At 41.7% G+C, this 26,615-nt stretch overlaps 1 protein-coding gene across 1 annotated transcript in view; it reads left to right on the forward strand.

Annotated features, from left to right (window-relative positions):
• Nucleotides 1–548: 548 nt before the first annotated feature.
• Nucleotides 549–26,615, forward strand: part of mfsd6a (major facilitator superfamily domain containing 6a) — a 32,695-nt gene continuing 6,628 nt past the window's right edge. Inside the window, 8 exon segments of the mRNA XM_020927080.2 lie at nt 549–892; nt 2,849–4,374; nt 8,168–8,451; nt 17,859–17,956; nt 21,903–21,979; nt 21,981–22,065; nt 22,638–22,736; nt 23,682–23,956. Of these exon segments, the coding sequence (XP_020782739.2) occupies nt 2,851–4,374; nt 8,168–8,451; nt 17,859–17,956; nt 21,903–21,979; nt 21,981–22,065; nt 22,638–22,736; nt 23,682–23,956 (2,442 nt within the window). The 5' untranslated portion in view covers nt 549–892; nt 2,849–2,850.

Raw genomic sequence — 26,615 nt, forward strand, 5'->3', positions numbered from 1 at the left:
GTAGACAGACAAATAATACAGGATTATTCATGTGTGAATGAAACAAAACACAAGTCCAGGTCTTTTTTGATGAGGGAACATTCTAACACAGATTAAAGTTCACAGGAGTCACTTTTGTGTAACTGGTGGTTTTCAGATTGTAGAATGTGATGATGTCACACTCCCAGATGGGGGCAAGGGTTAGTTGTTTCTATTGATAACATTGTACTTTGCCATCAAATGTGTAAAAAATAAACACACAAGTGCTGAACTGGATCATTTCTACGACTGACTAGATCAAAAATTCAGTAAATTACAAAACAAATCTGTATTTTAGAAAGAATTATTTAATTAACCTCCATGTGTATTAATTCATATTGACCTATAGAATGTTGTGATGTCATCTGAAGCTCAGCCATATGGGACCTTTAAATATGATTGGCCTATAGGACGTTGGTGACGTCATGTGACACCCACCAGGCTCCGTGTGGTTTACAGAAAAAGACACACTTCCGCATACACTAATCATAATGTATGCAGTGTGCTACGTCACCACGCCACACCTCAGTGATGTGCGCACTGTGAACATGACTGTGAAAGGAACACGCGGAAGTGCTCCGCTCCGCGACGCGCTCGAGACGCGTGTGAGCCGCGTGGCGTAGGTGGTGCGCTCTGACTCTGGTGAGACGCGTCGCGCAGGTAGACGCGCCGGTTTGACCAGAGCCCATTGTTGTCTGTGAGCGGTGGAGCCAAGCACGCACAGCCACAGAGACACGTAAGCACGTCCGGAGACAAGAGCGCCGTGAGAACAGTCTTCTATCAACAGCGTTCTCTTTGACAAATGCGCGGAACGAGCGAGAGAAAAGCCGAGCCAAGTGCGCGCTGAGCTTCATGGGCGGAGTGACCTGAACAGGTAAGGAACAGGCAGAAGTTTGTGCGCGGGGGTCTTTGTGTCATGTTTTCTCTACTTACAGCTCGTCGCCAGGGACTGTGCGTAACGCGCTGTGAGTTATTTATCAGGCTAAGGCTTGAATGCTATTAAACTTTGGCTCTTGTCTGTTATAATCTCCATTTGATGAGCCTTTACTAGCTGGTTTCGTGCTGTTTCATGGATCACTTCCGCGTATGAGAGGAGCAGTGTGCCGCTTTGTTGACAGTAGAGCTTCGCCCACAGCACGGCCCAGAGCCGGATGTGTGCGCGGTTATACCAGCTAACGACAGGTGCGCCCCGGTCACACTGCGCGCGTCCCTCATCTCACTCTGCCTCCCGGGCTCTCTTTACTCTTTGTGTCACCAGACTGTTCAGGATTCTGGAAAGGAGGCCACAAGTGAAAGTCTGTTATGATGAACTGTCATAATATAATGGTTTTAAAGGTGCACTGTGTAACTTTCTTCTCTCCAGAGAGATGAGATGTTAGAGATGTTTACTCCTTTGTCTGGAATGTCGAATGTGTCTCAATATGACATTAGATGATTAGCAAAAACAAAACTTGTACTTTACCTCTACCTCTCTAAGTATGTCAAACAGAGCACAGAGTTTGGTTGACCACAGGCCTGAGTGTTGTCATTTTCTTTCATGCTGTTTTATGTCATTTTAACTTTAACTTGTAACACAATACTGGTGATATTTTGTTTAGTTTTGTGGTGAATTCATTTAGAAATATTCCACATTTTGAGCAGACTGTAACAGTACTGTCTGTGACCTTATTGATCTGCTCGTCTCATATGTGTTCAAATCTGTGGGCCTGTGCCTCTCCCAAATCATTAAAGTAAACAGCACATTTAAAGGAACACTATGTAACCTGTGCTCTTACACTTTTATACAAGTTAATACAAACACAATTGAACCTGTGTTACGAGAGTCATAACCCGCAGATAGAGACACATCCAAGTGTTTCTCATTCTCAGTCTATAAGCAGGTCTCATGTGAAGTTCAGAACCTGCACTAGCACTGACTCATGACTGGTGCAGGTGCTGAGGTTTAAGTAGTGACCATTCAGATCAGAGGCAGTCTTTTGGATTTTGTAGATTTCACCTAGGGAGCACTGGTCCAGCTTTTTCAGTTATGATACTGATACCAATACTTTGGTTTTTGGCATGTGCTGATACCTGAGTTTAACCAATAACCAATGAAAAAGGAGAATTATTTACATCAAAACACAGATTTGTATGAATAAAACTATATCAATCGTTCTACAGCAGGGGTCTCCAACCTGTAGCTCGGGAGCTAGCAGTAGCTCTCCACCCTCTTCCAAGTAGCTCACCAAGGGATTATATATACATATTGTGCTGAATAACTCAAATTTGATTGATTAAATGCCTATTTTCTTTGTAAATGTATAATTTTGATGTGTAATTTTGTGTACTGATAACTGGATAATGGGTTGTTTTATAGACCTCTAACTGTACCTCATCTTTGGCGCACCATGGCTCTTATATTTACAAAATTTCTGGCGATCGCTAAAATGAGTAATTCTCTGGCATTTTCGTTTTACAAAAAGCAGCTCACAGGAGGAAAAAGGTTGGAGACCCGTGTTCTAGGGTAACATTAGCCAGTCTTATTACGTTTAATAAACCAGGATATTGGCTGAATCGATATTATGGAACCAATACTGATCTAGTGTTTTTTGTTTTGTTTTGTTTATTTTCAGTATCAGCACAGATTTTTGATACTCTAATTGCTACTGAACTGACTGCTTTCTGATCTTGAGAAATGTGTACCATAAATAACCTGGCACCATGTCAAAAGTTTCTGTAATTAAGAATACATCAGAATTATCTTATTAATATGATCAAATGTAGATTTTAGTAAGAACATATTCAAGTGAAGTTGCACATTGAGTGAGTGATGTTTCTGTTTGTGTGGCAGACATGGCAGCAGACAAGGTTGCCATCCTCACAGACGATGAGGAGGAGCAGAAGAGCCGCTACGCCCTGGAGCAGTCCTTTAACTCTGTGACTCTGCAGCAGCATGTGCCCCCCACCCCCGCGGACCTGCCCTCTGATGCCTCGCCCCCCACAGACCCCCCTCAGCCCGACCCACTGAGCTGCTGCCAGAGGCTCCTCCTGCGAGTCAACACCCACCTCCTCATCTCCAAGCTCTTCTACTTCTTCTTCTACGCTGCCTATGGCTCTCTACACCCCCTGCTGGCCGTGTATTACAAACAGCTGGGGATGACGCCCAGCCGCAGCGGCATGCTGGTGGGCATCCGCTACTTCATTGAGTTCTGCAGCGCCCCCTTCTGGGGAGTGGTGGCAGACCGCTTTAAGAAGGGCAAGGTGGTGCTTTTGTTTTCAGTCTTCTGCTGGCTGACTTTCAACTGTGGCATTGGCTTTGTTAAACCGGCTGAAATAAAATGTGTGACTCTTTTGCCCACGACAACCACAACTACAACGACTACAACTACTATTATTCCAACCACTATTATTCCAACCACTATTATTCCAACTACTATTATTCCAACTATTATTCCAACTACTATTCCTCCAACTACTAAAAGACCTCTACCAACAAGTACCTTTTCTTCACCACACACGACCTTGCTCACAAACCAGTCCAAACTCAGTGAAGTCATTGGTAACACCTCGTCTCCAGAGAGGGTCCGGCGCGCTCTGGAGCCTGTAATCCTCTCCAACACCAGTGACTCTGCCAAGGGCTCTGTTACCACCCTCACTCCCACCACGACCAAACCCATTCCCAACACGATCACCCCTTCTCCCGGCAAGACCACCCGCACTCCAACCACAACCACATCCACACCCACCACGACCACCCGCACTCCAACCACAACCGCCCCCGTAACCTCCTCATCTCCCAAAACCACACAGGCCATCACCAACTCGACCACAACCAAAGCCTTTGCCAACTCCACGGCTGACCCCTCCGAAGTCATCCTCGGAGAAGCTCCCAACAGCACCCTGCCCTCGCCCAACACCACCCTCAGCCCCGCCCAGCCCTCCCCCGACAACGAACACTACATCACCTACAACCAAGACCAGGTGGAGACCATCTTCCTGCTCATCCTGCTCATGGTGATCGTGGGCGAGTTCTTCAGCGCGCCCGCCATCACCATCGTGGACACGGTGACGCTGCAGTACCTGGGGAAGGCGCGCGATCGCTACGGGCTCCAGAGGATGTGGGGGTCCCTGGGGTGGGGGCTGGCCATGCTGCTGGTGGGCATCGGCATCGACCACACGAAGCTGACGGTGGCCATCGAGGGGCTGGGGTGCTCCGTGCCGGACTTGCACGACTACCGCATCGCCTTCATCGTGTTCGGGGTGCTGATGGGCATGGCGTTCATCGTGGCCACGCAGTTCCACTTCGAGAAGGGGGAGGGGTACCTGAGCGAGTCGCCCGAGGGGGTGGTGATGGAGCCGGAGCACACCCAGGGACAGGTGGGTCACTTAGATCATCGTCATATCTATCTACACCGAGGGACTGAGGGATTCTACACACAAAATATAAAATTATAATAGTAAACTTATATTATTTATTTAGGTTGAAAATGTTTTGCAGCTCATCTAACAGGTCTGGGTATCATTAAGAAGTTGCTGATACGATACATACCTCGATACATAGGCCATGATATGATACATATCTTGATACAGTGCACTTTCGGTTTGATACGATATATTTCAAATCAATCCGATAAGGTTTAATTAAAAAATAAAGGCTAAATCATGGCTGTGACAATCCATGTGTCATTTGTTCATTTGTTTTTCAATATAAAATGAAAAATAAGAAAACGAAAAAACAACTATTTTCTTCATCATTTGTCTCCAAAACCAAAATGGAAAAAAACAAATAATGATTACTTTTTTCAGTTTTCGATTCTGTGTTTAAATGAGTAATGGAAAAAAAATGATAACACCCGTTTCCATGACTTAAACTGCGATGCCAGACTTTTGCACCGCATACAGACTGAACCAGGACTAAAACAGGACTGAAACAGGACTGAACCAGGACTAAACCATTTTTAGTCCTGGTCCGGTCCCAGTCTCAGTCCTGGTCCTGATCCCAGTCTCAGACCCGGTCTCAGTCCCAGTCTCAGTCCCAGTCTCAGTCCTGGTCCTGTTCCCAGCCTCAGTCCTGATCTCAGTCCCAGTCTGGTTCAGGTCTGGTCCCGGACCTGGTTTAGTCCTGGTTCAGTCCGTATGCGGTGCAAAAGTCCAACATCGTAGTTAAAGTCACATAAACAGGAAAAGGTCGTTATCCATTTTTTCCATTTTTCATTTAAACACAAAATCGAAAACTGAAAAAACGAATCCATTATCCTTTTTTTTTTTTTTTTTTTTTTTGATTTTGGAGACAAATGATGAAGAAAATAGTTGTTTTTTTCATTTCCTTATTTTTGGTTTTATATTGAAAAACAAATGAATGAATGATACAAGGATTGTCACAGTCATGATTTAGCCTATATTTTATTAAACTGTATCGAAATGATTTGAAAATATATCGTATCGAACCGAAAGTGCACTGTATCCAGATATGTATCATATCGTGGCCTATGTATCGAGATATGTATCGTGTCGGCAACTTCTTAACAATACCCAGCCCTGTTAGATGAGCTGCAAAATGTTTTCGACCTAAATAAATGTTTGTCCAGTTGACAAATTGAATTTCTCCTTTGCCATAATAACTTTACTATTCTAATTTACTAATTTTACATTTTGTGCGTAAAATCTCTCAGTTGTCTGTTCTTTTTCATTTTGGTTTTGGAGACAAATAACAGTGTTTTTTTTTTCGTTTTCTTATTTTTGGTTTTATATTGAAAAATGAATGAACGAATGATACACAGATTTGTGATTGTAAAAGTGTTTGTTAAACCACTTCTTGTGCAAAATTCATATGAAACACAAACATTTTAATCATCAAAACAGTGAAAATGTCAAATGTTTCCTTCCTCTAAACAAGCAACAAAACTGTAGCTGTAACAAAATAATTTTGTAAAATATACAAAAAAATCCTCTTGGTGATATATCAATACAGCAGCTCACGATATCAATACTGTATCATCACATTAAGCAATACGATATATCAATATTTTGATATTTTTGCACAGCCCTATCATCAAAAAGCCACAACACAGTAAAAAGCCACAACACATTAAAAAGCCACAACGGAAGTGACCGCGGGACTCTATTTTCCGATGGACTGATCGAGCGGCAAGTGAAGAAGAAGAACTACAATGTGGCTTTTTAATGTGTTGTGGCTTTTTAATGTGTTGTGGCTTTTTAATGTGTGCTTTTAATGTGTTGCACCATTTGCATTTGTATTGTGGCGTTTGTATTTGTTGCGTTAAAAGATAAAGATTAAAGATTCCCGCGGTCATTTCCGTTGCGGCTTTTTTTGGTGTGTTGAGGCTTTTTTTTTGTTTGTTGTGGCTTTTTGTTTTGTTGCCACATTTGTATTTGTTGCGGCATTTGCGTTTGTTGTGACCCCTCTTGGCTAGCCACAGCCTGAGATGGGGAACAGTTAGACGCCTATAAAACATTAACTATTGTTAATTTATGAGTACAAAGTTAGGCATCAAAATTATACAAGTACATGGGTAATTGACTTATTCAGCACAATATGTGGGGGTAGTAGGGTGTCAGTTTCAGAGTAGTTTCAGTGTAGTTAGCTCCTCCCTTCTTTCAGATATAAGACAGTGTCCATCAACGCCTAACCTGAACTGAAGAAGCAGCTTGGATGAACTGAGAAACATGTTTGACCTAAATAAACGTCATGGAATCTTCCTGGTCGATTGTGGAATTCTAAACACGTCTTACAGTATGCAAAATGGATTCTTGTGAGAATGTTAGAATGTTGTTCTCTCCTCAAAAAAAGACCTGGAGTTGTTTTTTGTTTCATTCACACATGCTTGAGTAATACTTTTTAATAGTCTGTCTACATTTCCAAAGCTCAAAATGCTTTGTTCCACCCAGAGACTGTATAAAGAAGTGGATTAATCAAATGTGACATCACCCATAGCGTTCAGCTCCACTCAAATGAAGCTCGCGATGCTGGTGGTTATAGAGGCAAATTTAGAGCCAGACTCCATTTTAGGAATAGGGTTTTATTAACGGACAAAATGGCGAAATAAAACAGCAGGACCATGTTAATCCGTGTCATTCGTTCATTAGTTTTTCAATATAAAACCAAAAATAAGAAAATGAAAAAACTACATTTTTTTTTTTCATTCTCTGTCTCCAAAGCCAAAATGAAAAAAAAGTATGACAATTTGTTTTTTCAGTTTTCGATTTTGTGTTTAAATGAATAATGGAAAAAAAATGATTATGGCCGCTTCCCGTTTCCGTGACTTAAACTGCGACTAAACCAGGACTAAACCGTTTTCAGTCCTGGTCTGGTCCTGGTCTGACCGGGGACTGAGACCGGGGACTGAGACCGAGGACTGAGACCGGGGACTGAGACCGGGGACTGAGACCGGGGACTGAGACCGGGGACTGAGACCGGGGACTGAGACCGGGGACTGAGACCGGGGACTAAAAACAGTTTAGTCCTGGTTCAGTCTGTATGCAGTGCAAAAGTCCGGCATTTAGTTTAAGTCCCGGAAAGTCACGGAAACGGGAAACTGAGAGAAGAGACTGAGACCGTGACCAGGACCGGGGCCGAGACTGGGACCAGACCGGGACTGAAAACGGTTTAGTCCTGGTTTAGTCGCAGGTTAAGTCATGGAAACGGCCGTTATCCGTTTTTTCCTTTTTTTTTTTTTCATTTTCCATTTTTTAAACACAAACACGAAAACTGAAAAAACTAATCGTTACTCGTTTTTTTTATTTTAGTTTTGGAGACAGATAATGAAGAAAATGTTTTTGGTTTTTTTTTTTTTGTTTTCTTATTTTTGGTTTTACATTGAAAAGCGAATGAACCAGTGACACACGGATTCATGTTGAGCGGGTTAATTTTAAGACTAAAATGACGAGGCTCACAGCAGCACAGCAGTCATTTTCATGCCTCCTTTAACTTTTAGGTCAGTGGAGATTGGCAATTCCAAAGAAAGATCCAAATGATTCTAGTGAAGGTTTATGTGACATCAGAGATTTTTCAGTTTGAGAGAAGAACTCAGCCCAAATGTGCAGGGTTTGTGTGTTAAACTTGTGTGAATGAAACAAAACACAACTCCAGGTCTGTTTATGTTGAGGAAACAACATTGTAACATAAAGACATGTCCACTTTGATCCCCAGACCCCCCCACAGCCCAGCCCGTCCTCAGAGCAGAGCGCGCAGTCCGAGTTCCACTACAGCAGCCTCCTGAAGCTCCTGTGCAGCGTGCGCTACGGCTCCGTGCTCTTCGTGGCCTGGTTCATGGGCTTTGGCTACGGCTTCGTCTTCACCTTCCTGTTCTGGCACCTGGAGGACCTCGACGGGACCCCCACACTGTTCGGGGTTTGCTCCGTCCTCAGCCACGTGTCCGAGCTCACAGCCTACTTCACCAGCCACAAGCTCATCGAGATGGTGGGACACGTCAGGTAAGAGATTTACATCTAACCCATTCTTCAGTTACAGTGAAAACATGCTGGTGTTGAAAACTGGGAGTGAAATCTACAGTTTTGGTGTGTATGGTCCTGGAAAGTTGCTAGGGAGTGTCACCACAAATTATCAAATATACAGCTTTTGTTCTAAGAAATATAATCATTTATAATTACTATATTTTTCGGACTATAAGACTATGTTCAGACTGCAGCCTGAAGTGACCTAATCTGATTTTTTGGCCCCTGTGTGACCTGTATCTGATCTTTTAATGACAGTCTGAACCACACAGTTCCGATTTTTTCAAATGTGACCCAGGACACTTGGATATGTGCTCCTGAAACCGATACATATCTGATCTTTTGACATGTGACTTCAGTCTGAATGGCCAAGGCGCATTCATCCACCTACATGTTATCACACAGTGGACTTGACTATCCCAAAGAGGTTGGCTATTGTGCAGTAACAAGCACCTGTTGCAAGCCAATACAGCCCAACGCCGACGCGTTTGCTCAAGGAAATAAGCAGCCGAAGATGTATTTCCTCCCGCGAGACTGGCACAAGTAGGTGCTGACAAATGTACACAAACGTTCTTCTCGTCATACGAAAATTGTTAATGACCTCTGTGTCACTGAAGTGAAACACATCGCTATCCCACCACTCTTGGCTCCGTCTCCACATCCACATGTTCCTTTCAACGGACGTCGCTGCTGCTGTCCCACAGAACACCACGACCAAAAACCTCATCCTTCTCAATCTCCTCCTTAAAACAAGTAAGTTGTTCATGTTCTGGCTCCGGTACAAGAGAAACTTTAAAATCTCCAGGTGCTCAATGCTGCGTCCATGTTTGGACAACTTCTGTAAACACAGAGCACGCTCACTGTGGTTGACGTCGTGTCTCCAGTGCACATGCGGGACACTTTCGGGCCGTTTAATGTTCACACTGGAGTCACATACAAGTGCATTTAATTGGAAATGTGAACGACCTCGCAAAAACATCGGATTTCACACAAAAAATAATCTGAATTGAGCATTAAGCCCCTGCAGTCTGAACGTAGTCATTCTGGATTATAAGTCTCACCAGCTAAAAAATGCATAATGAAGAAGAAAAAAAACATATATAAGTCACACTTTGTGGGGGACAGAGAACAAGAGACTGTTAACGTCACATATGAACAGTTCTTCAGATAAACTATAACATAAACAACAGAACAGAACAAGTTTAACAAACTCTCCATCTCACTCCAAATCACTAAATCCATTCAGTTCTTCATCCTCTGTGTCACTTCTGAACAACTCAGCCTCGACCTCCGGAGGTAAACAGAGCGCCGCTTCCTCTTCTGTGTCGCTGTCGTCCGACTCAGCATCAGTTCCAGTTACAATTATTCAGGCCTTTCTGAATCCCGACAGGATGGTTTTGGTTGTGTTTATGTTTGTTTAAATGTTAAATTGTTCAGTGGTGCAGAAGTAATGGTGCGATCGACTGACATGATACAGACAGAACAGAGGCTCTTTCTGCAGGAGACATGTGCAGTAGAGTGAAGTGACAGTGGTACAGGAGCACACAAGCCTAGAACCTCCAGTGGCTGTCAGTGTGAACATTTTAACACATAAGTGGCACCAGAGTATAAGTCACAGAAACACCCAAACCATGAAAAAAATTGTGACTTTTAGTCCGAAAAACACCATATTTATTATCTATGATTATTTTATTTATTTGTTTGTAAAAGTGAGAGTACATAGTAATGAACATATGTATATGTAATATGTCAAGATAAAAGTCACAGGCCTGTGTTCCCAGAGGACAGGCTGATGTAACGTTCAAGTGGATTATGGATTAAATATAAAGGTAGATGAAGCCGAGGTCATGTGTGTGTGTGTGTGTGTGTGTGTGTGTGTGTGTGTGTGTTCCTGAGTGGTAGTTACACTGTGGCTGACAGGGACACGTTATATAGAGTCTGAATCCAGCTCAAATACCTCTTCTTTTGCTGCTATTTATACCACTGTAGTGTCCACATGAGAGGTGGTGTGACCGTGACTCAGAGGGGCAGTGCCACTCACAGCTGCTCTCACACACTGCCTTTGGATTCATAGGAAACATTTGTGTTTATTTGATTAAACTCTTTAGAACAGCTGAAAGTTTCAATTGAACACTGTATACATTGAAATAAATACAGCTTTAGTCATGATGAGCTCATGTTTCTGTCATGTTACTGTCAAGCCTGCTCCTCAGTGGCTGTGGAATTATTTAAAGAGCCAATTTTACACTATTTGTGATCCATGTGACACAACAGTGAGGAAACAACATTATATGTTTCCTCATGACAAACAGATCTGGAGTTGTGTTTTGTTTCATTCACATGTTTTACACAGAAACTCTGCTGAGTTCTTCTCTCAAACTGAAAATACTCCACCTTCCACATTGTGATGTCATCTGGTAATACCGGAAGTGCTCCATACACCTTCACTACATCATTTGGATCATTTCAAATTACTAGATTAACAATGTTTGCGTATTTTTACACCATTCCATGTTACATTTTACAGTGAAAAGTATACTGGAAAAAAAAAAAGATATCATTTAAAGGTGCATTTTTCTGATGAAATTTGCTACCTGCTTGTCTCCATGGAGATGTTATTCTTTGCCTGGAATGTTCCACAATATGGCTATAAACATATGTTATCTTGCATTTATTTAATTACAGGTTTTTGGTGCTACCTTGATTCAGATACATGGAAGAAAGTCAGGTTCATACTAGGGATGGGCATTTGATGAAATTTCATTAATCGATCCTCGGGAAAATTAACGATCGATTATTGATTAATCACTAATGTTTTTATATTAAAATGATCATCATTATTATTACTATTACTAATCTGCATAAATAAATTCAACTTTACGACATATAAACCGTGACCACTCTAGAGCCACATCAGCCCGTTTGACATTATAATGTGTTTAATTCAGTTTTGTGCAACTCTCACAGAAACAAAACTTAAAACCACATGCTCATTTGCATAAACTAAGCAAAGAAAACAGCTCTTGTGCGCTGGTGCGGTCTAACTTCTGTTGGACTAAAGGACACGACTCAGTGGAATATAAGTTAGAGTGACCATATTTGCGTTTGTCAAAACCAGGACACTGTACGGGGGGTGGGAGGTGGGGCCTCACCATCGACATTGAACGACTCTCATCTGGCAAAGCTTTTTCATGTTTATCGGTGTCCTGGTGCTTTAAGGTCCCTGGCACCGCCACTGGACACTGAAACATATGTGCTGCTTTGTACACTGTGCACATGGACTCACACTTGTTTCAACCAGGACAAGAAACGGGGAACTTCTTGTACAAGTCATCGTTAAATGCGCATTTGTGCTTCGGCATGTTGCAGACTGTCTGTGTCTGCTCACTCCTTCTGAGTTAGGGTTAGGGTTAGCGTTAGCTATGAGAGCTATGAGAGCTACGAGAGACGCTCAGTTTAATGGCCCCATGAAAGATCATGAAAACCTGAACATCTGCATCACTTTATAAAAAAAACAAAACTGGACGGCCAGGAACAAGACGTGGAAAATGGACATGTCCGGGGAAAAACGGACATTTGGTCACCCTGCGCTACTCACAGCAACCGACATTCGGTTTGTTGATTAAAAATGAACGTAATCAACAAAATACTTAATGATTGATTATCGATTAATCGACTAATCATGCCCATCCCTATTTCATGGCCTTTACCTTGAAACGTTACATGCAACATTTCTATAACATGCTTAAATAATAAATACAATCCCTGATCTTTAGGTTCATAATAGTGTCACATGCTTGTTACCATGGCGACAGAGGTTTGATTTAATGCCATACTGTGGAACATTCTTCTAAAATCCCACAAGCAGGTTGCACACCCTCCACTAGAAAGTTACATGATGCACGTTCAAGACTCCAATATTCTGCTGAACTGACTTTCTCTTTTAAACCTTAATGAAAAAAAGAGTGAAATGTGAAGTGACAAGCTCATACAAGACTCACATTTCCGAGCGTGTTGGTGCACATCTGAACTTCAGGGTGAGCAGTTTTTATATTTTATTGGAGGTTTTGTGGTTTTGTGGTTTATAGAGGAAATTATAGTACTTTGTAATTTGCTAATCGCGTCCATTCAAATAGTCATTTTAATTTGATTGTGGTTTATCTTGCTGAACTAGTTGTGTCCTGACAAAAATATCCCACAATTGTGTTTCTTTCTTTCAGGTATGTTTGAATAATACTGATATTCATGAGTGATCTGTCCACGCAGCTCATTCTGACATGCATGTGTGAGAAAGGCTTTCACTATGCAGACAATGTGAAATGAGATCACTTTCTTTTCTATTCCCACGTGGTTTTATATCTGTGTAATCCCTCAGTCCTCCAGTCGAGTTTCAAATGAGCATAAACTAGTCTATGTGCTCTTATACTTGTTCTGATACAGCTCAAGGTTTATTTCTGTCCTGTGAATTTGACTTCTTTAGTATTGTTACTTGCGCAAATGAGTATTAAGTTTCAGTATTAGTTTTAGCATCAATTAGTGTCTGAGTTTTTATACTTTTGACAACCCTAGTCAGCGGACTCGATCCTGATTCTGGTCTGGTTCCTGTTTTGATCAGTTCATTAAATATACTAAGTTACACATTCCAAGACCAGACTGTGGTAAAAGTAAAGATTGTCAGCAAGTTCAATCAAATACTACACATTGAAATCAGTACAGAAATCTGATCCCGCACACATCCTGGATCTTGTTCTTTGCTCTTAGTTCATTTTATAATGTTTTATAGAAGTATTGGATCGGGACTCAAAATCAAATGACTCGGTCTTGGACTCGGGGGCAAAAAAATGTGATTGGGACATCCCTAGTATCTATGGTGTACAACAGTAGATATGAAAACCATTCCAGAGGCATTATATGACTACAACAGTAAGACTTGTGAACACAGTGAAGGACATGTTTGCTGATTTCTTTGCCTGAAGTATTAGCAATTACCAAAATTAGTATTTAAATCTCATCATCTCCTTCACTCTCCTCATCCTCTCATCCTCTCGTCGTCCCCTTCAATCTCCTCATCCTCTCATCGTAATTGTCACTCTCCTCATCCTCACATCGTCCCCATCAGCCTCCTCATTTTTTCATCCTCTCATCGTTTCCTTCATTCCCCTCATCCTCTCATCATGCCCTTCTCTCTCCTCATCCTTACATCTTGTCATCATCCCCTTCACTCTCCCTTATTCACTCATCGTCCCCTTCACTCTATTCATTCTCTCATTCTCACATCGTCCCCATCAGTCTCATTCTCTCATCCTCTCATCGTCCCCTTCACTCTCCTCATCCTCTCACTGTCCCTTTCACTCTCCTCATCCTCTCATCATCCCTTCACTCTTCTCACCTTCTCATTCTCACATCGTCTCCATCACTCTCCTCATCCTCTCATCCTTTCATCGTCCTCTTCACTCTCCTCATGTCTTCACTCTCCTTATCCTCTCATCGTCCCCTTTACTCTCCTCATCCTCTCATCATATCTTCAGTCTCCTCATCCTCTCCTCATCCCCTTTACTCTTCTCATCCTCTCATCCTTTCATCGTCCTCTTCACTCTCCTCATCCTCCCATCATCCCCTTCACTTTCCTCATCCTCTCTTTCTCACATCATCCCCATCAGTCGTCCTCATTTTTTCATCCTCTCATTGTTCGTTCATTCCCCTCATCCTCTCATCGTCCACTTCACTCTCCTCATCCTCTCATCCTCTCCTCGTTCCCTTCACTCTCCTCATACTCTCATCATAACTGTCAGTCTCCTCATCCTCTCATCGTCCACTTCGCTCTCCTCATTCTCTCATCGTCCCCATCAGTCTCTTCATCCTCTCCTCGTCCCCATCAGTCTCTTCATCCTCTCATCGTCCTAATCAGTCTCATCATCCTCTCATCGTCCCCTTCTCTCTCCTCATCCTCTCATCATGTCTACACTCTCCTCATCCTCTCATCCTCTCACTGTCCCTTTCACTCTCCTTATCCTCTCACGTCCCCTTCACTCTCCTCATCCTCTCATCCTCACATCGTCCCCATCAGCCTCCTCATTTTTTCATCCTCTCATCGTTCCTTCATTCCCCTCATCCTCTCATCATGCCCTTCTCTCTCCTCATCGTCTCATCGCCCCCTTCTCTCTCCTCATCCTTACATCTTGTCATCATCCCCTTCACTCTCCCTTATTCACTCATCGTCCCCTTCACTCTCTTCATTCTCTCATTCTCACATCGTCCCCAACAGTCTCATTCTCTCATCCTCTCATCGTCCCCTTCACTCTCCTCATCCTCTCACTGTCCCTTTCACTCTCCTCATCCTCTCATCATCCCTTCACTCTTCTCACCTTCTCATTCTCACATCGTCTCCATCACTCTCCTCATCCTCTCATCCTTTCATCGTCCTCTTCACTCTCCTCATGTCTTCACTCTCCTTATCCTCTCATCGTCCCCTTTACTCTCCTCATCCTTTCATCGTCCTCTTCACTCTCCTCATCCTCTCCTCATCCCCTTTACTCTTCTCATCCTCTCATCCTTTCATCGTCCTCTTCACTCTCCTCATCCTCCCATCATCCCCTTCACTTTCCTCATCCTCTCTTTCTCACATCATCCCCATCAGTCTCCTCATTTTTTCATCCTCTCATTGTTCGTTCATTCCCCTCATCCTCTCATCGTCCACTTCACTCTCCTCATCCTCTCCTCGTTTCCTTCAGTCTCCTCATACTCTCATCATAACTGTCAGTCTCCTCATCCTCTCATCGTCCACTTCACTCTCCTCATCCTCTCCTCGTCCCCATCAGTCTCTTCATCCTCTCATCGTCCTAATCAGTCTCATCATCCTCTCATCGTCCCCTTCTCTCTCCTCATCCTCTCATCATGTCTACACTCTCCTCATCCTCTCATCCTCTCACTGTCCCTTTCACTCTCCTTATCCTCTCACGTCCCCTTCACTCTCCTCATCCTCTCATCTTCCTCTTCTCTCTCCTCATCCTCTCATCGTCCTTTTCACTCTCCTCATCCTCTCTCTCCAAATCGAACAATAAAACCACTGACACTTTCTCTTTGTGTCTGAGTCTCTTCCTGTGACGTGACACAGATATTGGAGCGTGGCTGTACAGTGATATGCTGTGTTCTCTCTGCGTCTGCCTGGTTCCCTCCGGTTGGGGTCAGAGTGAGAGGGAAGAGCGACGTGAAGCCCCCCTCCGCTCTGGGCTTGTGTGCGGGGCTGTTACGTGAGAGGGACGTGTCACATTACAGCTAATGCGCTCCACAGCTAATGCTTTCAGTCAACACAGAGCTAATCGTCTGGAGGCCGGTCCCCGCGGCGGAGGAATCATTTACACTCACTGGAGTTGATCCTGTTTTAAGCCCAGTTTAGTCCTGGTTTAGTACCGTCTAACTCATTTTGAAGCACGATATAAAACTGGTACAATAACCCGAAAGTTGGATCAGTCCTAATTAGGAATGTAACTATAATCGAAATATTGTCAAATCGTATCGTCAAAAGTCTCACAATAATATCGTGGACCATCACAATATGTCGAATTACAAGTTTCTTTGCTTAAATGAAGAGTTATGGTGCAACAAAAGCTAAAAAACATAGAGACAACTACATAGACCATGATCCTTTGCTCCGTTTCAGTACAGACTACAAGAAGAAATAACTGTTATAAGCTGTTTTAGTCTTTGGATTAAGTATTTTTAGAGAAAAAAGTAGCGTATTCAAAGTTTTTTTGCCTCCACAAAATATTGCAATAAATATCGTATCGTGAGATGTACATCGTGAAAATATCGTACTGAGAGATTTGGATATTGTTACATCCCTATTCTTGTCAAATATGTTTTCATGTTCTTTAAAGGGCCTATATTAATCGAAATGGACTCATATTGGATAAAAGAGCAATATTTATTTTACAATTTTTTACATGACATTTTGACTGTTGTGTTTTGAACAAACAGGTTTAGTGTTTGTTCATTTCAGACAGTCAATATTAACCTGTGTAAATAACACACCCTCACACTCTCACACCAGCTCAGGCACTGACGCACTACAACACTATAGTTTAGTTCTGAATTATTCTATTATGTGTCAAGTGAGGAAAGAAAAAACACCAGAATGTGAATGGTGTCAGTGTAAAACCCACATTGAGTGTAAAAGTTTACCAATCACAATGAAGTATTTTCTGGGTAATTGACTGTTCTGTATTACTGTTGCCCTTTTAATTCATCTGCTTGTAATAAATAAAATAAAACTAAGGCAAAGGCAAAGGCTGCTTTGAGCTGAAATTATGTTAGGCCACTTAGATTACACTTAGGCAACTTAGGTTACGAAGTACAGCACCTCTTTAAAGTCTTATTGTCCACGCGCACGACTAACCATAGACATTCACCCATTACTTATTTAATCCAGAGCCCTGCACACAGCAGTCTGAATCCTGTCCTACGTCCAGAAAGAATTGTCTTTTAATTCCAAATTAGTGAGCTCCAGAAAAAGTATATCCAAAGGGCCACAGCATTGGCCTCTCACCAGGTAGAGCTGGTGCAATTCAGGTATTAGTCCGTGTTACGTCCCTGGATCCCAAACAAATGCCAGGAGCACAGCAGTGGGTCGAGCGGCCTGCACGCGCCCACATGTGCACCCATATGTACCATTAGGCTGTCACGCCTCTTACTAAAGAATGTCCATGTTTTGTTAAGGTTACTCATGTACAGTTTCTCTGCTCAAGTTTAAAATGTGCACTGTGAATTCTAGATTTTTAAATTTAATATTAGAGTTCCATCATTGTCCAACTACAACAGATAGTTGGAAAATATGGAGTATTATATTTTAGAAGTTATATTGGAAGGTTGGAGTATTATACTATGGAAGTTACTTTGGAAGGTTGGAGTATTATACTATGGAAGTTACTTTGGAGGTTGGAGTATTATACTTTGAAGATTATTTTAGAAGGCTGGAGTATTATACATTGAAAGTTACTGTGGAATGCTGGAGTAGTACTTCTGAAGTTGTAAACGCACTGAAACATTTAGTCCAGTCATAAACATGCAAATTAAACAGGTTTTGGCTTTAGTTGACACTGTGGTTGCTAGGTGACACATTTGATAAGGCCTTATCAAAGCTTATTGGTCACTTGTCGGTCTCCAGCACGAAGTAAATGATAAACTTCCCCTAACTACAAAAGAAATTATTGGAAAGGATGACTCAGACTTGTTCAAATGAAACACAACTCATATATTTGTGATGAGTTAACACGACATTGCGATAAAAGCCCTAATATGGTACCATGTGGGCCTTATTATGTATCATTTGACTTTATAATATTTTATAATGCTGCTGTTGTTAATGGTCCATGATTCTGTGTCCCCAGGGTGCTGTACATCGGTCTGGCCTGTAACACCGCACGCTACCTCTACATCTCCTACATCAACAACGCCTGGACCGTACTGCCCATGGAGGTCCTTCAAGGTAACACACGCTTCTATCAGCCGCAAAACCACACACAAACACACACACAAACACACACACACAAACACACACAGCACAATGTGCAATGACTTGAATTCACGTTAGATTCAAGTACAGGGTCATATCGTCTGCGTCTTCACACACACAAACGCAAAGATACAATGTTTGTGTAACCCAGTTTGGATTTGGAGTTGGATTTGTTTGGTCTTTTTCAAGTTTTTGAGCCAATATGTAGGGCGGATTTAGGTAATTATTCCCTCAAAAATGTGCCCCGTTTTTGTCTTAGAATTTCTTGTACATGTCTTTATTCAACAGGACAATGTACAGAAGTTACATAATGTCTGAGGGCAAAGATGCTTGTACATTCAGGTTGTACCATAAATAAGTTGGCAGAAGCAGTCAACACATCGTAAATACAGGAACTAACTCTAAACAGGCTTCTATAAAGAACTACGAGATACATTTCAGTTATAAATGCACAATAGAATACAGTAGTCAGTGTTTCTGAGTTTGAGTTTTGTTTCATTTAGAGACAGATCAATAATGATAACACTTTATGCCACTGACACACAACAAAATAATTCCAGTAAACTAGTTTTTAAATGTACCGTATCATTAAAGGCATCAGCTACGATAAATAAATAAATACCAGAATGACGCTAAGTGATTTATTCTACTCTGTACAAGTAAATTGTTACCTTATTACCGTATTTTTCAGACTATTAGGCGCAATACTGTATCGCGGTTCACCTTTCGCGGTCTCGCAGTTTCGCTGATTTTTGGGGGGGGGCAATTTTGCATGCCTTTTTTTTACAGTGTATGAACGTGCATTGCATTCCTCTCACTGCGTCCTGATTGGCTAAAGGACTTCTGTATCCTGTACAGTACAGAATGTGTTCAGCCAAATTTACATAAATGTTGGATCTCTACCAGTGTGATTCTGAAGTGCTGTATGTTTGCAAGTTTTCTCCCCGACAAAACCCACAATGTCGACGAAACATTCTGCACCGATAAAAGCTCCTGCGAGCGCACGCAAAAGGCAGAGGAAGATGTAGCGTATTTTCCGGGCTATTAGATGCACTCTTAAGCCTCCAACCCCTTCAAAAAATGACTGCGCGCCCCACAATCCAGAGCACCCTATACACGAATCCACTCAGGTGTCACAGCACGACTTCAGTAAACTACAAAGCCGCACCACCCACAGCGCACGCAAACTCACACGGAGCAGACAGCGACCGCACAGAGGAAAACACACCCACAGACACACTCATCACTCCACGACGACAAGGAACGGAACAGAGGAACAAACCGAAAAAGCGAGTGCAATGTGCCACTTCTAGACACGACTGAAGAACTGAGTCACTGCGAACACGCCGACAATCCGTTGGTCCCAGACAGCACCCTCCCTACACGCCACAACTGAACAAAGCCCAGAGTCACCGTGAACGAACAAACAAACAAAACCACTCACCCATCACACTGTTGGGTTTCCTTTAAAGTCCGGTGTGGTTTATTTGTGAAAAAAGTTCAAAAATAGACCATTTAATGACAGTGTGTCTTATAATCCAGAGCGTAAATACATGTATTTATTTAACAGGAAAATGTACAGAAGTTACAGTTACAGAAGTCTAAGGGCAAAGGTGACCTGAATGTATGTTCAGGTTGTACCATAAATAAGTTGGCAGAAACACATCGTAAATACAGGAACTAACTCTAAATAGGCTTCTATAAAGAACTATGAGATACATTTCAATTATAAATGCACAGTATAATACATACAGTAGTCAGTGTTTCTCAGTTTGACTGTTTGTTTCATTTAGATACAGATCAATATGTCATCATGAAAACAGTTTATGACAAGGCAAAATAATTCCAGTAAAACAGTATTTAAATATACCATATCATTAAAGGCATCAGCTACAATAAATAAATAAATAATAGACAGAAGCTAAGTGATTTATTCTACAGGTCAAATGTTACTTTATTACATAAAAAAATGTAAAAAAAAATCTTTCCAGTATTGTAAAGAAATTAAACACAAATAAATACTGCGCTCCTTTGGTTCTATCATGATTTAGAACGACCTTATTCATGGTTTAGTCCATTTTTTTTTACCTGTTTTAATCTTGTTCAATATCTGTGTTAGTCAAATACTACACATAGTGTCTTAGGTGATACTTGAAAAGTGAAAAGTTTAAGAACCGCAGGCATAGTCCACTTCCTACAGTCAGTACTACAGATCTGTAAATGTAATTTTTGATCGATTTTTGATTTGATTTTGGTTTATCTGCTCAGTGGGATCTGGTTCTGTCATTTAGTTGATAGGAGAAAGCAGACGCAGACTGGCCCAGGGCTGTTTTAGATCTGGGAATATTATTACACTGCCCTCTGGTGGTGGATCCTCTCTTTAAAGTTAGAAACCATTTGGACTTGGAGAAAGACATTTGTTGGCATCTACTGTATATTAACAGTATATTCCAGTGTAGTTTGGTTTGCTTTTGATCGTATGATATGACATAAGATCATATCATAGTGCTTAATTAACCTTGCAGCTTATAGAAAAAGTTCCTTATGCTTTAAACCCATATTACCCAAAATAAGACTTTTTTTTTTACCTCATAACCGTGTTACAATGTTCTGCCTCTTTCCAAAACACACCTGGAGTTTACACGTCATTCATTCTTTCATTCAAGACTTTTAAAAACTCCATCCATGTTTTACAGGATCATTGCACACGCTTTGAACACTTTTATATCCTCCTGAGACCCAGCCCATTCGTGTGTGTATTTTATAGTGGACACTTAGTTAACCAGTCCATCTTTTTGAGATAGACTCTTAATGTGGGGACAAGGTTCCTCTGCCTAAATAGAGCTGGAGGATTATAGCCATTATGTCCAGGATACAAAATGAACTCATTAGGAGTTATTCTCAAGATGTGTGAAGAATCCCTCAATCATCCAGGTAGAAAATTCAGTTTGTCGACTGGACAAAAGTTAGTTTGGTTGAAGAAGTTTCGCAGCTCATCCAAGCTGCTTCTTCTGTTCTGGTCAGATGTTGGTGGACACTTCCTTATATCTGCAGGAAGAATCTAACTAACTACTCTGAAACTAACACACCTACTTGTTTACAGTTTCTGTTTGTTAGTTCGGCCTATTGACCTGTGCAGGGTGTGGGCTCTAATTAGAATTAGGTCTAATTAATATAACATGTTATGCTTTGTTATGTTTGGATTTGTTTTTATTATGATTTTAATGTATTACTTATTCTGTAAAGCACTTTGAATGACTTTGTGTAAGAATTGTGCTTTACAAATAAACTTGCCTTGCCTTGCCGCCGTGCTCCAAATAGGAAGTGAGCATGGACGCACTTCGGAGTCCATCTACCATCCAACGCATCGGCCCTCTTTGAAAATGCTTTCAGTAGTTCTCTGTAAAAGCCCTTTGCCTCAGCCTCACCAAACCCTCCCTTTGAAATTCCTGGGTTTGTGATGTCATAGACAGAACACAGTTTCTATAAAGTTTACAAGTCTATAAATCACCGGCAGACTCGCTTCAAACATCTCTGCTGTGAAATCACATCATTGCTGCATTGACATGTCCAGACATGTTCCTCTTTCTGCAGCGTAATTGTTTTCACTTTGGTAATTCTCGATGGCAAACTGCACCAGATTATACTGAGGCTGTGAAGTGATGTCTGCTTTTTTAAATCAGGCATTATTTTAAGTTTTAAATTATGAAATGCCAAAGCAAAGGTGCTCACGCGCATGTGTACAGGCCTAAAACAATACATAGAATGCCTAATATTTGTTTTTTAAAGTTTCACATATCGTCTTAATACAACAGAATGTTTGGAAAATCATCCTGAGAACCAAAACACAAATCAACATTGTAATAACATGATGCCAGTGTGTAAAGTGTCTCATGTGTGTCTGGTCTGTGTGTCGCAGGAGTGACACATGCCTCCGTGTGGGCAGCCTGCATCTCCTTCCTGAGCGCCGCCGTGCCCCCCGCCCTCCGCACCTCCGGCCCAGGGCATCCTCCAGGGCCTGCACCTGGGGCTGGGCCGGGGCTGTGGGGCCATGATCGGAGGAGTCTTCGTCACCTACTTTGGTAATGGACATTTCAGTTCAGAACTAAGCTGTCAAAAGTATATTAGTATCGAAACTAAAAAGCTACATTCACAGGATACAATTTCAGAATAAATATAAGCTAAAGAATGTACCATTATTCATGTCCATTGCTGTATCGTAAGTATTGAGTTTTGAGTCAATTTTGTAGTATTGAAATCCAGTTCATAAACCAGCATTAGAATTCTTTTTAGTAAAAGTTGTGTTTGATTTGAGCATGTCTCATATCACAGATAAATTGTGTGTATTCTTTAAAGGTGTTCTTACACAGGTTAGCATCTGCTTGTCTCCATGGAGATGTTAGAGCCTAAAGTCACCCCACGAAAGGCAAAACTGATCATTCTAATGCTATAATATGCAACATTCTAGGTAAAGCAGCCACATCTTCATGGAAATAAAGCAGCTGTAAAATCTCCATCAGAAAAGTTCCATAGTACATCTTTTAAGCAAATTTGAATAACATCAAATATTTAGTTGGAAAAAGTAAAAATGTCATTTTTGGATTGTGGTAAATAAAGAGGCACATTGTTTAGTTTTGTTTTTGTTTTTGTCCAGGTGCTGCAGGGGCATTCCGAGGCATCGGCATGGCCTCCCTCGTCATCCTGCTCATCTTCGCCTTCATCCAGTACATGACCCGAGACTCCGAGGAGAAAGGTCAGACTCAAAACTGCTACACTGCTAAACTAATCCAAGAATCATGCATTTTAGAACAGGTTTATAGAGGTCTAAATGACAGAGTTAACAGTTTATACACAGAGAAATACCCCGTGGAGACAGGGGGAGGGCATCTGACTCAGAGACGTTTTAGAACATGTTTGTGGAGGTTTGTCTAAATTACAGGGAGCGTCACCGCAAAGTGATTGCTCTAAATCATTGTTTTAACAAGAGAAATTTACTGAAACAAAAAACAAAAAAATCACTCAAAAACCTCAGGTGCACTGTGCAGCATTTCTGATGCAGGGCCTGCCACCTCCTGCCACGTTTCCATGGAGATGTTATTGCTTTGTCTGGAATGTTCCACAGACATTAAACTCATCGTCTTATAATCATCGGAATAAATGCAAGATGGATACGTTTAATGCCACACTGTAAACAGGTAAAGCAATAACGTCTCCATGGGGATAAGTGGGGTTGCCTCCTACAAGAAAAGTTACATAGTTACAGCTTTAAAACCACAATATGTCACTTTTTTGCCACAAAGCAGACTGCTTTGTCTGAAGCTCTGTTACTCAAGTTAGACTTTAATCTGAGCTTTGTTTTAACACAATCTGACCAGGAAAGAAGTGACTTGTTTGGAGCGTGAACAGGTGAGATGATGTGAGCTGTTCAACAAGTCTCTCTCTGATCATCAGAGTCCTGGACGAGCATTAACTATGAGCTAGTTACTCCTGAACACATCACAGGCTCCTGAACATTTGTTGTCAGTAAATTTTAAAGTTTTAATCTAAACTTTTTGTTATTATTGCTAATGTATGCATTGTGTTACCATGGTAACTGCTGAACATTCCACCGTAGACATACATACAGAACACCCCCAGTGTGACATCACTGTAAAGTATCAGTACTGTATATAAACATGTTTTTGTGGTACTCCTTCAGAAAGCCAAATACTGGCAGAGAACATCCCGGTGCCCTCCAGCCCGGTGCCCATCGCCACCATCGACCTGGTGCAGAGCGGCAGTTCAGCGGGCAGCCCCAGCCCGGTGCTTCCCATGAAGAAGACCAAGTACCAGGAGGACCAAGAGGACCCCTGGAGGCCCGCCTGGGTGCTCGGGGGCTCTCCCTGGGTCACCATCGCCTTCGCTGTGGTGCAGATCAAAGAGATGATACGCCAGAGCAGGAGGGCGGAGCCTTCAGAGAGCCAGCCCCTACAGGTGAGTGTGAGCCCCCGCTCTGTCCACTCTGTCCACACTGTCCACTCTGTCCACACTGTCCACTCTGTCCACACTGTCCACACTGTCCAACTGTCCACACTGTCCACACTGTCCACACTGTCCACACTGTCCACACTGTCTGTCACACTGTCCACACTGTCCACACTGTCCACTCTGTCCACTGTCCACTCTGTCCCACTCTCCACACTCTCCACACTCTGTCCACACTCTCCACACTCTCCACACTGTCCACTCTGTCCACTCTGTCCACTCTGTCCACTCTGTCCACACTGTCCACTCTGCCCCGGGTGTCACCACTGACCCTGTGGACATGGGCTGATCTGTACAAAAGTGGAACTAAACCCTAAACCCACTTCTCTAAATGATCGCTAACTACCAGAAAATCTACCAATTATACCAGATTACTAGAAAAAATAATTCTTTAAAGCTACATTATGTAAACGTTTAGCAAAAAAATACTAAAATAAATGCATGTTGTAGTTTCATTTTCATTTTGGTTTTGTTTACTGCACTGAAAACAGAAAAACATGTGAGCGGGTTCGCTTCTCCACAAACGTTTCTTGGCTTGGCCTCTTCCTGCTTGTTTCCATGGAAATAAAACATGTCTATATCAATGAAGAATGTTCCAGAGTATGGTTATTTCCATGGTATCAAGCAGGTGACGTGCCACCTCCAGAAAGTTCCATACTGTACATTTAAATATAGTTTTTTGCTGCTCCATTCATTAATTTATAGATTAATAGTATGAAGTGTGTGGGGATGTTTTCTTTCAGTTAATGTGAGATACTCCAAGAAAATAGTATTTTTCATGCACTTTATATAAAACACTGGACTGATATAGCTACAGTAAACCTGCTAACTCCCGTCACTAACCCCTCTGTCTCTGTTATACGTTCACTGTTGTGACTAAAACGTCAGTCACTATGTAGTTAACTCTGGTTTCTCTGATCTTGACTTTGTGCTGTTTCTCTGTTAATCAAATGGTGAAGTGCCCTAACCACTAAGTGCTGCTCGGCACTCTCCAGAGGTGAGACGGTCAATCGCTTCTGTGTGCTGTTTCCTGTTTCCTGTTTGAACTGCTATGAACAAGATCTACTCGACCTGTAAAATCTACTGTGAAGGGCCTGTACGACTCTATTTTCTGATCTGCTAGTGTGTCAGAATGTTGTTTCCTCATCACAAACGGTCTGTGTACTATTTGTTCTTCTGAATTTCAGTTAAGAATGAAAAACAATAAAATAGGAAAACTGTTTGTTATTTTATTATTCTGTTTTAGTGTCAAACAAAAAAACAGATTTTGACCTCTACTTACAATATTACATTTTTTAAAATTGGTCGGATGGCGGTTCTGGAAAAGTCCAGAACAGTACAGATTGCCAGTCCGCTCCTATGACAAACAGGTAGCAGAGATAAACTCTCCTTTGTTCTGTTGACACTGAATTCACACGCGGCACACTAAGCAGCAGAACTTCCGGGGCAAATAAACCAGAGAGAATAAAATATCTAAATTGAAATAGGCACCAAGACTGTTTTTTGATTGGTGTTATTTGAAATAAACTTTAAATTAAATATTGGAAATAGACATTGAAATCTTTTGTCTTTTGTTTGACACTAAAACAGAAAAAGAAATAACATTATAACATTTTCCCATTTTATTGTTTTTCCTTAATTGAAATTAAAAAGAACAAATAGTACACAGTCCACAAACATACCTGGAGTTGTGTTTGTTTCATTCACACGTTTAACACAGTCTTTAGGTTCTTCTCTCAAACTGAAAACACTCTGTACTGTATTTTTAAACTCCGTACACCTTCACTAGAATCTTTTGGATCATTTCAGCTCTGGAAATACCAATCTCGACTAAACAAAAAAGGGAAAAGGGAGCTGTTAATTTGAAAACGAACACTTCATGACATCACAACAGAGCATTTGGAACTTTGGAGAGTAGACAAACTGTAAATAAAGTCACTCAAATATGTGTGAATGAAACAAAACACAACATCTAAACTACATGGTTAAATGACAGAATAATAAGAATATACAGCTCTAAACTTGTACTTTTGAGCATGTAAACGGACCTTTTGCTGTGTCATCAAAATGCAACGTTTTGAGCATCCGAGCAGATTTTCAAAGCCGAGTAGATGTTGTACCTGCCTCGTGCTTCCTGTTTCCTGTGTGCTGCTTTGTGTGTGTTTGGCGCGTGGGCTGTGAGTTGTGCACGCTTTTGCTTTTTACAATCTCAATGCATGTCCACACTTAAGGCTACGCTGTAAATGCTTGATAAGGATCCACCACCATCCGCTTGTCTCCATGGAGATGTTACAGCTTGGCCAAGAATGTTCCACATCACGCGGTCCGTTTTGCGTGGATTCTATTACTGGTCTATGCTCAGAAATATCTTTGAAATACCTTTTAATGTCATATTATAGTGTCCAAAGTGATAATATCTTAATGGAGACAGGCTGGTGGTCGACATTCTGATGTTATTTTAAATCTGATGGTGCTGATCTGGGACATGAGGGTTTATACAGTTGAAAGTGAAACTGCCTCGGTTTACGCGCTAGCCTCAATATGGATCGTTCTGACCTTATTGTGATCTGCCTGACGTTCCTTCATCGCTGTAATGTAGGCAACCTGG

This window comes from Boleophthalmus pectinirostris, unplaced genomic scaffold, assembly GCF_026225935.1.
Source record: "Boleophthalmus pectinirostris isolate CB_2022bp ecotype Guang Dong unplaced genomic scaffold, ASM2622593v1 HiC_scaffold_11, whole genome shotgun sequence".
NCBI lineage: Eukaryota > Metazoa > Chordata > Actinopteri > Gobiiformes > Gobiidae > Boleophthalmus > Boleophthalmus pectinirostris.